Genomic DNA, 15144 nt, shown 5'->3' with positions numbered 1-15144 from the left:
AGAGGTCAAACGGATCTTTTTGTGTTGCCAAGATAGTGGAGAATGCATTAAAGGTCAGGGTGGGACCCGAGGAAGCTTTGGCCGCTGGAAAGAGGCCTCCCAAAGTTTGAATGCATTCCATAAAATATAGCTTTTCTGAGGAAAAAGAAACTTACTTAGGTTGGAGTCTGGACAGACGGGTGGTAAGACTAAGGGAGTCTTGGGATCTAGAGACTGAGGCAGGGAGGAATGTGAGGAAACAGGCCCTGGGAACTCACATGGGGCTGCAAACCTACAGATCGGAGGAAGGAGACTACTCTAAACCAGGGACAGCTAGCTGGGTGGAGTTGAGCTGGTGGTGCATGCTCTGGGGCTGGTTCTACTCCTCACACAACCGCCACCCAGATGCATGCAGTCTTATGTCTATGAGTTCTTCACCACACCTCCTGCTCTTTGCTTATGATTCATGTCATTTTTCTCCTCTCTCTAATGTCTTCTGAGTCTTTGTATTGGGCAAGTGACATAAATTGTCCCCATCTCGATCCTTCAGTAGCTTTCCCACGTCCAGCCTGGAGATAGTACTTCCTGTATAGTCTTTTCATGTTAACGAGGGGTGGAGAGGTGTCTAAGTCACCACAAACCCATCTCCACTGCTAGGACTCACAATGCTAAGCATGCGCCCTGTCCTGCTGCATGGGTCAAGTTCCTGGTCTCAGGACATCCGTTTTTACTGGTCCATGGTGGTCTTATCCCTGTTCTATGATGACCTCATCCCTGGTCTGCCATAGTCTTATCCCTAGTCCACCATGGCCTAATGACTGGTATATTGTGACTTCATCTCTAGTCTACCATGGCCTATGCCTTGTGCATGATGACTTTATTTCTGCTTTTCATGGTCTTATGCCTGGTCCACTGGGATATCATTCTTGGTCCACCATTGCTTTTGTCAAGCATGGAACTATAGTTTCATGAGAAATGAGTGGGGGCAGGGTTCTTCGAAATATAAACACACTCAAGCAAATATAAAGAAGATAAATCCCTGTCCTCACAAGACACCAGGTCTCCCACATTTTCTAAATCTCTAAACACTCCAGGAAAAGTCACGGCAGGATGTCCATGTTTAACCCTCAGAATCCTTATTCTTCCTTCCTTCTGTTGTCTGGAGAGCCTTTATTCTTAGTTTGAGAGGCCCCATGTGTAACCTCGAGAAACCTAGTCTGTCTTTGCTAAGACCTTTGGAATTGTACGTCTGTTTTGGATGCAGGGAAGCCAAGGCACAGCCCTGGAACTCCAGGGTGGCTTCAGCAGAATTCATTTCCTTGTGTGATCAACTGAGCCCTCTTTGCCTCAAGCGATACCTGGGAAGGTAATTACTTTGTTACTCAGCGCTGCCTTTGCATCATTGATTAGTGATTCCCAGAACCACAGCACATTTCCCTGCAATCATCTCTATTTGTCTGTGTTTGTGTGGTGAAGTTAATGCATGTTAATTGTGGGCCCCTCAGTCACTCCATTCTGGGATAGTATCTCATGCCCTTCCATGCAGCTTCTGGATCTATCCAGACTCAGACCTATAGTGCTGGCTTCTTTTTGCCGTTTGTTATTCTCTTTGATTACATGACAAATTAAATAACTGATTTTTTTTCATGCAAACTCATTGTAAAATGTGATTTTGACCTTTGTAGCCAGCTCAAAGTGAGATATTTTTGCTCTTGACAGCGCATCTCATACGCTCTTCCCTGCGCATCTTGCTTGCAGGACGTTAGCAAGAGTACTAACTTGGTTGTTTCCAAACTTCCTGTTTCACTGAATCACCAGGACTTGGTGAAAAGCACAGCTGCCCATGTCATCCTGGATTAATGCCTTCTGAAGCTCCCTGTGACATACTTTTTACACAAGGCAACCCTTGACTTGACCCATAACTCATTTCTGTACGTGCATAAATTCACATACATGCACACATGTACGTACATACATACATGCACAGCACACGGTTGACCTTTTACCTAATTGCACAGAAGTGCTACCTGCCTACCTACACACATACACACACACACACCTTTCCAATCCCTAACTCACCCTTGGGGTTACCTCCTTGAGAACTGTTCTCCCATGCAGCTTGTGAAAGATCCCCCTCACTGTACTTTCAAAAGCCTGTTCTTTCCCACCACTGCTGTCCAGCAGCCTCAGACCACACACATCTTGAAGGCGTGATTCAATTCCTTTGTGTCTCCAGGGGTGGGTACTTGCTAATATGTTGTGCTGGAGTTAATGAATGAAGGAGAAAAGAGATGAGTGTGTTCCAAGCAACATGCTTAAATCAGATGAAAGCAGCATTTCTGGGTGTAGCACGAGTTCTTGGCTCTCTCTGTATGTTACTGTGTGCTCTTCAGGTCATCTGTACCAGAATTTTCTAGGCATGTTCTCAAAATGCTATTTCTAAGGCCCAAGGCTGCACCTGCTTAACTGAGATGCAGCTTGGGACGATGACATTTGTGCAGCAGCTTTGGTAACTCTTGATAAACGTCTGTCTTTGTCACTGTGACAGAACACTTTGAGGAAAACAGCTCACAGTTTCAGAGTTCACAGGTTCTGACCCTGCTGCTTCAGGTCTGCGAGGGAGAACATCATGGTGGCTGTAGCATGCGGCAGGGATTGATTGTTCCCCATACGATTACCAGGAAGCAGAGAGAAAACATGAGCAACTAGAGAAAGTCATTCTCTTCCAGGGGAGGCCCAAAGTTACTTCCCTTCTCCAACTAGGACTCCCATCTCAATAAGGCATGGGACTAGGCCAGACCCCCCTCCCCCGACTCAGTCGCCTCTCAGTTCCATCAACCAGCTGGCCACCAAGCCTTGAACACACCAGCCTTTGAAATATTTCGGATGTCAACAGTAACAATTTCCAAGACCCTCAATCCAGGGTTATAGTACTCAGAGATCCAGGCTAGACACACTTCCACACGCCACCAATCGAGTGTCAACAAGCTTACCCTCAGGGATGACAGTGGTGGGCACTGGGCCTTGAACTGCCTTTGGCCTTATGTTTACATTACGCTGGAGCAGCCATACAGTGTCGAAGTCGCTATCCTTCCACCCAGTGCCACAGCCTGCAGAGAAAGGAGGGCGGCTTGACGTAACTGTTTATGGTAGAAGTGGCACAGCCAGGCAGGCAGGGGGCATCCCTGCTCCTTGTCTCAGAGAGAAGCACTCATGTAAAAAGGCCCAGCATGGTGCTGCTTCATAGTGTTGCCGTACTGACACAGGCAGCCATGCAGAAGCTCCACGTTGCCTTAGAGTTCTTTTCTCTCATCACTGGTGTGACTGAAGCTCTAAGTAATTGTGATCCATGGGGAATTAGAGGAGCCGGGGTTTATGGGAATCAGCACAAATATGGCTTTTGCAGTCTGTCCCCTTTTTCATAGTTTTAGTTTAGTTTTTCTCAACAATCTTTTTTTTTTAATTAAGTATATAACCAAACTCTCATGCTTCCAAATGCTAAGTTGATGGTGCCAACCACCTGTGAATCAAAAACTAACTCTGAAGCATTGTGTCTGTTCTGAGATCTTGCAGGCTCCAACCCCGACTTGACTTTTCTCTAGACAATACAATACACCAGTGTAGACAGTGCTGGTATTATATTAAATATTCAAATCATCTAGAGATGATTTAAAGCAATAGGAGAGATAAAAGGGACTTGAGTATCTGTGGAATTTGATAGCAGTGGACAGAGGTTCTGGAATCATCCCCAAGAATACCAAGGAATAGCTGTACCCAATCCGTTTCCTAGTGCTAAGAGTGCATACTGAGGACACAAGACGGGGTGGGGGTACATCATTCACCCGCACAGAAATAGAAGAGAGAATAGACCAATCAGGCAGTTCCTTCGCTGGCTCCTTGGCTTTAATGGCCTCTCTGGGTCTCAGTTTTTCCTCCTATGAACTTGAATGCTACACTAGATTACAGACTAATGCTGCCACACACAGCTTCCAGAAATGTGTAGCTGTCCTTGCGCTTTCTAGACGTGCCCCAAGACGAAGCCTTGCTTTGGAGCCATGTGCCCTGGCGAGCTGCTACCCGGTGACACCGACTCACGTTTTGTCTCCAACCTTTCTGGTTTTCCGGACAACCTGTTGTCCATCGTCTGCAAATGGAGGTGTATTTACTTTCTCAGTTATCCACCCACTGGGAATGACCATACATCATCTAGCAGGTCTTTAAAAAGTTCTTCTGCAGAAACAAAAGTTCCCCTTGTCTCAAATGATCGATAGCATCGAGGCATGAGGGATTTCTGAGTCGTGAGTAAACACGAATGGAGCCCTCTCTGGGCTAATTTAAATGGAAGAGCAGGTAATAGTTCACTTGGGCTCATCTTCCAGTTTTTAAAATGCCATTTCTTTTCTAACAGAATCAATTTTTAAGCTATTAACCCAGCTCTCTTTAGACATTTTTCTTGTGGTTTGGTTTATTCTGGTTGTTACTTAAGCCTTCCCAAAGGAAAGCGTCAGATCAGATTTGGCATGTGCTCCAAAACCCCACTGCTGGAACTGTGAAGGCTTTAATGGGGGTGATGCCTGGGGAGGGGAGAGGTTCTGGGGGTGCCTGTGCCAATGTTGGCATTGTGACTTCACATATCACCTTATAAACTTGAAGGTGGTGTCTCTGAATTTCACCTGTCACAGGGGAAAAAAAGTTTAAACAACCTAGCATAACTCTTCATTATCAGTATGTCTTGTGATACTATGCTAAAAGACTTGAGGCTTGGTTATTTTATAAGGAAAAGAGGTTTCTTTAGGCTTATGGGTCTGGATGGCTGAGGGTCCATATGGATGACATAGTCTCAGGTGAAACCGGGTATTGTGTGACAAGATGCAGGGAGTCTGTGAACGCAAGTCTTCTGATCTTTTTCTTTTAAGTTCAGCACTCTTAGAGATTCCATCCTGATGAAGTTGATGATGCACTAGCAACCATGTCCAAAGAGCCCCCCCTCTCCACCCTCCTGCCTCACTATGGGCAGTAGACTTTTTTTTTGGGGGGGGGGGATTTTTCGAGACAGGGTTTCTCCGTAGCTTTTGGTTCCTGTCCTAGAACTAACTCTTGTAGACCAGGCTAGCCTCGAACTCACAGAGATCCGCCTGCCTCTGCCTCCCGAGTGCTGGGATTAAAGGCGTGCGCCAGCAACGCCCGGCTGGGCAGTAGACTTTGAGTCCTTGGGAAATACAGCCAGACTTGGATTCAGGTTGTAGAGCCTGTCTTACAATGTTAGCAATCTCGTGCCACTGCACAGGAGTAATTGCAACAGCCGTGAGGATTTAAAGCACCCTCACCCCGGCCTCCTGCCTGGTTTCCAGAACTTTATTCCTCAGACACACCTGTCAATTCAAAGAGACCCGTGCAGCGTGAGGGAGGCTGGCACAGCCCTGCAAATGCCAAATATTTGAAAGCAAGCTGAATTCAGGAAAAACTGGTCAAACAAACTGCACTGGGATAGTCTGTCACTATTACTGAAAGTCAGACATGTCTACATGAGGCAGGTAGGAAGGCCACCATGGGGGCTGCTCAGGGAAAAGACTAGCCATAACAAGGTAACTGTGGAAACCGGGTGCTTATGTCAAGACCAGAGCAGTGTAAAAAAAAAGCCTGACTTGCATTCAGAAGACCATTGTGAGGCACAGCCATTCCCTGATTCCTGGCCAGGTTCCCCTCCAGTCTCCGCAAACCGTGTAAGATGAAACACCAAACAAACAATAATTTGATTGTATCTACTGTGAAGCCCTAAGTGTCTTTCCCAATGGCCCCAATGGCTGTGACTGTGGGTAATTGACCTCAACATGAGTTTTGCTGGAACAAACCGCAGTTTGCTGGTGACTGTGGCGAGACTTCTACGTATTTCCTTTTAGAGATGGGGGTCTCATTTGTAGTCCAGGTTGGCTTCAAACAAGTCTCCTGCTTCAGCTCCCCGAGTAGCTAGGAATACAGGTGCATGCCGCTTTCAGCCTTTAGATCCACGCCCCCGCCCCCTACATGCCTTCCCTGCCTCAGAATTTAGCACTGGCATTTCCCGGTATATGCCACATTCAGTCTTTGTGTTAACGTCTCCAGACACCCTTGCCCCTTCATTCCTCAGAGTCGGCATTGCCAGTGTGTACCACCCCTACCTGTGAGTTCTACATTTGAAAGGATGGAAATACTTGGAGAAACACTAGCTTTGGTCTTACTCTTAGCCCCTTTGGGTTTTATTCATCATTTATTCATCCATGCTGGACTCTGAGTCATTGTCATAAGTCAGAATTCCTAGGATCTTTACGTGCATATGCTCTCGGGAAGCATTTTGGCGTGTGGAAGTCAGGACTGGCCTGGCACAGCTGTGGTGTAGTGGTCTCAGCTGATCACACCCAAGCAGTGACTCGGAATTGAGGCAAAGGCGTCATGACTACCTGTTGCTAGGGGCAAGTTGTACTGGGAAGGGCTGTGCCCCTGCCCCAAGTGCTCTCAGTCAGTGAAGGAGTATGAACTGTGGTTCAGGAGCAAGTGTCTGTGTAGATGCTGAACATCCTGAACTCACTCTTGCCTTGGCTTTGCAGAGGCAACAGTACCAGGCTTGTACTTGGTTTTGGACATCCCTGGGTTCTATTACTGGCTCAGTTACTCATTGGCTAGTACCAGAGGGTCCCTGGACAATTACTTGTCCCCAGTCAAACTTGCCTTATTATAAACTGGGGAATGCTTTGTTTGTTAGGGAGCTTAATGTAAGAGAAAAGACTTGGGCATGCTTAGGATTACAGCAGTAAGTCCCAAAAGATACATCTACAAAACACTCCCCAGCGTAAGGCTCAGGGAACATTGCAGAAGAGGGGGCAGAGTAAAGGGTAAGAAATTCTGGGAGCAGGAGAAATAGTCTTCCCCAGGGAAGAGCACACCAACTGCTTATCCAAAACCAAATGGTAAGCCCTGAAAACACACAGTAACATTACACAGACTGAACAGTTTGTATTTAGGAATATATAAGTGTGTGTACATGTATGTATGTATATATATATATAGAGAGAGAGAGAGACATGTATGTAAATACATACATATATTTATATACATATACATTCTATGTAACAACAATTAATGGCAAAAGAGGCCTTGAGTTTGAAAGAGAGCAAGGAGGGGCATTTGGGAGGGCTTGGAGGGAGGAAAAGGAATGGGGAAATGGTATAATTAAAATATATATTGGTTTTTTGAGACAGGGTTTCTCTGTGTAACAGCCCTGACTGTCCTGGAAGTTGCTGGCCTCGAACTCACAGAGATCCATTTGCCTCTGCCTCTCAAGTGCTGGGATTAGATGTCACCCAGATGGCATGATCCGGGTGGTTGTATCACTGGGGAGATTATAAGTGGCATGAGGTATTTAGTATAAACAAAGCTCCTGGGTTGCAATTGGGATGGTACAGCTTGTCGTTCTTGCACGCCACTCCACTGTCACCTCCAAACGTCCTGGGAGTGACTGGTGACTGCCCCCTGTTCTTCATAAGATTCATAGGCACGTTTCACTTGCATCCAATCTGACTCTTGCACACTCTCTCCCTCCAGGTGTCACAGAAGGTCCCCCTGGTGATTGTGCAGGGCCACCTGGTCTCAGAAGGGATCCTGCTCTTTGGCCAGCAGCACTTCTACATCTGTGAGAACTTTACCCTGTCTCCCACAGGCGATGTCTATTGCACCCGCCACTGCTTATCCAAGTGAGTTCTCCACTTTCCCCAGCAGCTTCCTCCCAGCCCTGCCTCCTTCCAGTTCCCTCTTTTCCTCTTCCCCTTCCAACCATTTACTGTGGGCTTAGAACCCATGGCTATGGCTCCCCAAAGCCAGCTTCTGGGCTGGGTCCCATGTTGTGTGGCAGTTCCTATGTCTCCCCTTCCTGGAAATGTGTCATAGCACTTGGGGACCTTCCCTCGGGTTATTTGGATAAAAGACTTTATTGATATCAAGTTACACATGCAACAACTGGCTGGCTGCCCGTCGTTCTCTATGAGACAGTGCTGCTGGCCCTGCATGCAGAGGCATTCAAGTGCTGTAGTCGGCACAGACAGGCTTCATGAAAAGAGCTTGAGCACACTGTCATTCTGGAACAAAACATACATGGGGCAGGGGTGTTTACGTGACCATCTTGGGAGACGTATTGGCTCTGGTGTGATAAGGGAGGGCTGCCTGAGGGTGTGGCTAAGATCTAACAATGGGTGAGCCTTGGACAGGACTTTTGAGCCATCATACAGATGAGGTGGCACATGTATTATCCCAATACTCAGGAGCCTGAGGCAGGAAGATCCCAAGTTTGAGGCCAGCAAGGGCTACAAGTGAGAATCCTATCTTGAGAAAACACCACAAAACAAATAAGAAAAGAAACTGGAGTCTCCCGTCTTTTCCCCAACTGGTAGCAAACATTGCCGGCAGGAAATCCTAAGACCCTTCTATAGTGACAAATGTTTGGTATTTTGGAATTCAACTAGTCCCTACTGGCCATTCTGTGCTCATGAAAGGACAGCCCCCTGAATTCAAACTGATAGTGCAAGTTGACAAACTGTGTGTTTTCCCATGGGTGGAGACAAGTTGACAAACTGTGTGTGTTCCTATAGGTGGAGAGGTTTATTTGTTTTGTTTTTCAATGTGGTTTGCAAAGATTCCTATGGTGACCAAGTAACTACTTAGTATAGTGACTAGTTACTTTCAGCGTGGCTTACTCCAGAGTCACCTGGAGCGATCATTAGAACACAGACTTCTGGACTCTGCCCTATCTCTAGTTTCTAACTCAATAGATGGTAGGTTCTGAAACTTTGCCAGCTCGTAGCTTAGGCTGATTCAACTAGTCACCGGGGACCATACTTTGAAAACCATTGTTTTCGGATGTTGGCAAAGAGTTCAGTATTGACCTCTCAACAGTAAGAATCTGAGCTCCCAGCGGTCATGATCTCCAATTTCGGTCAGGAAGGTTAAAGGATATGTAGAAAGAAGACTGCGTGCAAGCCCACCTGATTTAGATTAGGGTTGAAATTTGCTTCATTATCCTTGCTGACCAGTCCTCTCCATTAATTTCCATCTTTTATTCATACCGAAACTTCTCCTGTCGCTACAAGTCTTTGATGATTTTCCAAAGCTGGAGCAGTATAATTAATACTTGGCACATTTATCCCATCTTCTTGCTCATGTTTTATGGATACCGATCAATACCAGCAGTGGGTCTGCAGGCTGGTCTTTCTAAGTTGACGGAAGCTTTCTGTTCTTTCTAGTTGCTCAGCATGCCCGTGAAATGACATGCGCAGCCCATCACTTCACACTTCACCTGAGCTTGGATTGAACTAGCCTTAACTGAAAGCCTATTGACCAACTACACTTTGTTTTAAGCATCAAGTTGTTTATCTTTGTAGTTGCAATGGAAACCCAGCAGTCGGGGATTTGATTTGTAAGGCAAGAGTGACTTCCTTGTCTTGAACTGAACCGTACTTTTCTAGAATACAGGGAGAGTGGAAACAATTGATTACCTTGGGGTATCTCCAGGGAATTGCCTGGGTATTTTTAGTTCACCCTCAGGAAATGTTTGTTAATCAGACAGTCACACACACACCCCGCCTGCTCCTGGTCTAGTCTGTGGCCTGGGAAAGTGCTGGTTCTACTAAGGAGGTAGCTTTCCCCGCCAGGCTCACAGATCATGTCAGATCAATGGGGATTAGGCCTTATTTTGACCATGGAGACTAAGGAAGATACATAAATAAGCCTATTAAAAATAAAGCTGGGCCAGCCCTGAAATGCTTCCCTAAAAGCCATCAAGTAGAGCACAGCTGAGCATTAGGCCTTGGAAGAGGCTCGCTGATGCACCATAAAAATATCCCCAGTCAATCCCAAGAACACCATGAGTGCCCCGCCACTGGACTTAGGCATGTTAGTTACACTGGGCTCCCTCCGTGACTGGAAGCTCAGCCTTAGTTCATTAGTGTTGTCAAGAATTAGGTGGCCTAAAATAACAAGATTTTTATAATTACACAGCCTTACAAGCCAAAAGAATGGACCAAGGTGTTAGTAGGAAGCCACTTTCTCAGCTGCTCATGGGAAGAAGCCTTCCTTTCCCCTTGGCTTCCGGAGTCTGGGAAATCCTTGGAATTCCTTGGCTATACACAGACATTGCTCACATGGCTGTCTTTCCCATCATCTTCTTTGTGCATCCATTCTCCCCTTTCATGAAGTTGTCTTGAATTAGGGCCCAATCCATTTATTTAAGTTGATAACTTCTATAAATGTTCCATTTTCAAATAAAGTCACATTCTGACATAAACATATCCCATTAGGAAGTCACAATTCTACCCGATAACACTGGCATCCACTGGAACCTTAGTGGTCAGCTATTAAACCCGATCCCCCTTCCATGTCCACAGGTAATATTGGGCATCATTTCTCTGTTAAATTCAATTCCACAAAGTTACTGAATACCTCATGCTTGGTAGCTCCACAGACATAAAGAGGTGAGGACACTGAAGAGAATATGATCCCCAAGATTCCAGTCATAAACTTCAAGTACCATTCTGACAAAATTGAGTGACTTCATATAGGAGCAAACCAAAGTATATTTTATTTTAAAACTTACCTCAGCTGTCAAAGTCCAGGCACTCATTGCTGTGACTATCATTTTCCTGATATAGTAGGTTTCCCTACTGCTGGAGCTATTAAAAATTTACCAAGATCACTCTAGACAGTTTCATGAGCCAAGATGGCTGCCTGGAAGCAGAACTCTGAACAGCATCCTACGATTTGTACCGATCCACCTCTCGAAGAGCAGGATACCTTTCTTCCCATCTATATTACACATCTGAGTACCGATTTAATTAGCATGATGTGTAAGATGTTATCCCAAAAACCCTGTGACACGTGTGTGAATACTGCCTCTGATGGATTTCAACGGGAACTTCTATCCGTGAAGTCAACAGTGGATATTAATATTAATGGAATGTTAGCTTCTCTGAGATTCCACAACTGCTGATTCTGTTTTGTAGGGTTATTGCAGTTCCTATAAGCATGAGAAATATAACTGTTTTCATTTCTCCCAAAAGCCCTTTCCATATTCCAGTACATTTTCCCTCAGGCTGCCCGTGTTCACAGGTCAGTGGTGGAATCTGTGGCTTGGGGTAGCTGGAAGGAGAGAGATGTGAACAGAAGAGCTCTGGGAAAACTCTGAGGCCAGCCTTTCTGCCTCCAAGGACACTGTTGCTTGAGCTTGGGCTTACGAATCAAGGGGACCTGGGTTTGAATACAGTAACAGAATGTCACCTTGGGGAAGCAGCACCCCTGACAAGCAGCTTCCAGGTTTAGAACTGGAGAGCACCATGGCTCACGCTCAGGGAGACTCATCTCAGACCAAAGTAAACCCTGGATGGGGAAGGATTGTGCAACTGAGGAGCATGGCAGTCACTTAGCAAATATGCATAGGGTTCAGGGGAAGATGAGGGAATAGAAGCCAAGATCAAAGCCTCTGCCTCTGCCTGCACAGGAGATGCTGGCCGGTTCTGTGGAGGACCTAAGGTGTAGATGGGGTTTTCTCATAGCAGGAGCCTGTGGGGGAACAAACAAGATTAGTGGTTGTCCTTCCCACCAGACCTTGACCTGGATGCCAAGGGTGGGAGCTAGATTTACCACTGTTGCTCCTTTGAAAGTCAGAAATATTTAGAAACAGCTCAGCTTAGACCCTATCATGGCACTAGACATGCACAATGGACCTCGGCCAGCAACAGCTTTGAATTAAAGCCCCGTGGCCAAGGCTTCCAAAACCCAAACCACATTTTCTCTCTGATTAACCCACAGCGCTGTGGCTCAGAGCAGAGAGTCCAGGAAGGCTGCTCAGAGAAGGGCTAGCTGGGCTTGCAAAGACTCCGACTTTGCATCTTCAACGCTATCTGTATAAGAAGCTACCCAGGGGTTCCAGGTTTCCACCCTGACCTGTGGGAACCTTCAACCAATATTAAAGTACAAGCTCTTCATAAAGTGAACCTGGTCCACTGACTAGACTAGAAAGCCCCACCATGTCTGTGACAGTCTGACTTCTCTCAGCTACAGAATGGTGGCATGGAGGCCTCATGAGCTTCCTGGGGAGGGGGCAACACCAGGAGGAGATGAAACAGTCCCCCCTCCATATCTCCATCCCTGGCCTTTCTAGGCTTGCGATCAGGGTATGAATTTCTGTAGCACTGATGTATGGGGGCAGGTATCATTTATCTTAAAATGGAAATTTTATCAAAATGGTCAGAAAGTGTGTAGTGGTGCACACACAGTTTAAGATGAAATAAAATCTAAATAAATGTGAAATACTGGGTACATGACCTAGCTCTTCAGAAGTGGATGTGTCTGTAAAGGGAGGTAATTTTATTTCCCAAGATGTCATCTATGTGGGTGCTGAAAGCTCTCCTACTCAAGGTTCACTAGTGACTGAAATAGAATGTTTTCCTCTTTGGGAACAAATATTCGGGCAGGTCTAAGGTTCTCTGCCCTCTCCACTTCCTTCAAGGATGCAGGCTCATTCTGAACTGTTCGATAATTGATGGATGGAAAGCCGCCTGACATCTCTGTGTGGTCCTATGCTACCTTCTGGACCCTACAGGTCATCCCTCCCTGTTGCAGGAGGTGGGACTCAGGTCACATGTGGCTCTGCTCTGCTCTCTGGTAGGCTGCTGGTTGACCCTCCAAGGCCTGGCTTCAGAGAATTTGGAAGGTACTCCTTTCTCTCATTCAAGGCTGGATCTTGCAAACCAAATCATTTCCAGTTAGTTCTTCTGTCCATTGACTCCACTATGTCTTCTAATTCAGTGGACCTCTGTCTCAGAGAGACATATTCGACAATGGGGTGGTCCATCTGAAGAGCTTCCAGGGCCATTAAAGATACAGGATGGGGAAAGTGGGTCCAAGGTACCAAAGAACCATGTGGTGTAAGCAGTTTGCAGACTTCTTAACACAGGGGCTGTTTTCACATACCCAGCCCCCACTCCCTGGGTCAACACGACTCCCCCAATGAGGCTGGCACTCAGTTTACTCTTCGAGGGCAGAACATGTGGATTTCTGGTACTCAGTTCATCAGATCATCAGAGGCCAACAGAACAGGAGGCTGGACTACATTCTCTTCCAGTGAGATGGCAGACGATGGGAGGAGACTAACACCACATGTCTTGTTCCCTTTTCAGCATCAGCGATCCTTTCATTTTCAACATGTGCAGCAAAGACAGGTCCTCTGACCACTACTCCTGCCAACGCTTTGCCTACAGTGACCTCAGAGAGCTCCGGCAGGCCCGCTTTCTCCTGCAGGTGCGTTGAGGGGTTCTGACCCACCAGGGTTTAAGGAGGTGATTCTCTCATCACAACAAGTCAACCAGGCATCATCAGAGATACCTGTCTGTGACTCCTCTTGGCTCCTATATACAGCTCAAGACTCTTGTGAGTATCATTTCCCTGGGCATCATCTGGTTGCCAACCAACTTGGAGCTCTGGCTGCCTCTACAGGCTCTCCAGCCAGGCCTTTAGCTGAGTTATTCTTGCTCGCTGGGTCATCTAGGAATAGGCATCTTTCCTGTGATACACAAATGTATTGATGATTTAGGAATTTAGGGACATCACTTAGAGCTGGTGATCCTGAATACATGTCACCACTCCCCTCTCCTGACTTTCCCTAGATCTTGTCTAGCTCTGAGCTTCTCATTATGTCCTGGACCAAGTGATTTAGGGACCTGGTGGCTTTCCCCTCCAATGCACCTCCCAGAGCCTCCCCATTGACTACAAGGCCTTTCTGTGTTCTGAACACAGATGGAGGCTCCCATGAGAAAATGCACTCAGTCATGAGCTCCTGCACCACTTTCTGCCTAGAGCATTCTGTTTAGATTCATTACCTGCAGTACGGGTAGGAGGAAGAGGGCTCTGGAGCCCAGTGGCCTACACCCTAACTTACCTGTATCAGAATGGCCTCAGCAAGGGCAGGGCTGCCTCCAAGGCCTTCAAGGCAGCCTCGGGACACAGGGAGATGAAAGCCAGCTAGGAGGAGAGGACTGGGGCTCATCCCTCGCCCTCTCTGTGGGTTCTAGGATAGTTCGCAAGGATGAAGAGGAACACTATTTGACTTGGAAGAACCTACTAAGGGCTTCTTGGATTTGTGGCTTCATTTGTGGGGGTGTGGAACACTTTAATTCCTCATGAAAGCCTCCCTAAAGCTGAAGTTCGGGAGGCCCTCCCAAGGAAGTAAATTCTAGAGTTGCAGCTACCTGTGGACCAGGGTCTAGGGCTCTATTAAGTCCCCTTTCCTCCACTGTTGCCTGAAGAAGTTACTTCCTATTTTTTCTGACCCTGAGCTCTTTCCAAACGAGAGGAGGAAGTGAGGAGGCCAAGTGTGGAAGAGTCTCCTCCAGGAAGATCTTAGGCAAGGTTTTGGGCTTTGTCCCCAGTATGGCTCCCTTGGTCAATTCTCCGGGGCACCACACCATCCAGGCATAGGCAGCCGTGCCTCACCTTTCCCACCCTCCTCATACAGCACCTGTCAGACACAGAAACCTTACCTGGATTTCTGTGCTGGCCTCACAGCTTATGTGCATAGGAAGTGTTACCGGCAGTGGGTAATAAGAAATAGCGATTGCTTCCAGGTGGTTGTTTTCTGCATGGTTGTGGAACCCAGAGGTGGGGGAGCATCTGTGTCACCAAGGGGCCGGGTGGCTGATGGAGAAGCTTCTCCCAGGAGAGCTAGAGCCTGCCACTCTAAGGATCTGAGGAAGCTGTCCCCTCTGTCTTCTCGTCATTTCCCTTTCTCTTTGTAGGGCTCTTACACGTCTTGGTAGAGGACTTGGAGGTGCCCATACAAATGCCTCCCCTGCTGGGAGAGCATGCTGACCACCGAGAGAAGCAAGTGCTGCTTGCTGCTGGATGCACAACCCTAGGTCCAAGTCCGGCCCTTGTCCTGGTTTCCGTCTCCTTGGACTTCCCTCCAGTTCTGGGAGTTCTCCCTCCCAGATGCCATGTCATCCCTGAGGCTCAGCTCATCTGTGGCTTATTTCAAGTGTGTTATATGCATAGCCTGGGACAGAAGGAAGGGAAAGAGAGGTGGAGAAAGGAGAGGAAACAGCCAAAGGAAAAGGCAAGAGAAGCATGTAGAGTCCATTCATCAGGCAT

The 15144-nt window shown here is 47.0% G+C and overlaps 1 protein-coding gene across 1 annotated transcript in view; it reads left to right on the top strand.

The window, feature by feature from the left end:
• The window catches only part of Wdfy4 (WDFY family member 4), a 202373-nt gene that overhangs the window by 124303 nt on the left and 62926 nt on the right, over positions 1 to 15144 (top strand). Inside the window, exons 43-44 of the mRNA XM_041662791.1 lie at positions 7558 to 7706; positions 13179 to 13299. Of these exons, the coding sequence (XP_041518725.1) occupies positions 7558 to 7706; positions 13179 to 13299 (270 nt within the window). The remainder of the gene's footprint in view (positions 1 to 7557; positions 7707 to 13178; positions 13300 to 15144) is intronic.

This window comes from Microtus oregoni, unplaced genomic scaffold (assembly GCF_018167655.1).
Source record: "Microtus oregoni isolate MIOR12 unplaced genomic scaffold, Mior012 000013F_ref0000133, whole genome shotgun sequence".
NCBI classification, from domain to species: Eukaryota; Metazoa; Chordata; class Mammalia; order Rodentia; family Cricetidae; genus Microtus; species Microtus oregoni.
The sequence above is the reverse complement of the archived record's forward strand: the minus strand, read 5'-3'. Positions and strand labels throughout refer to the sequence as shown.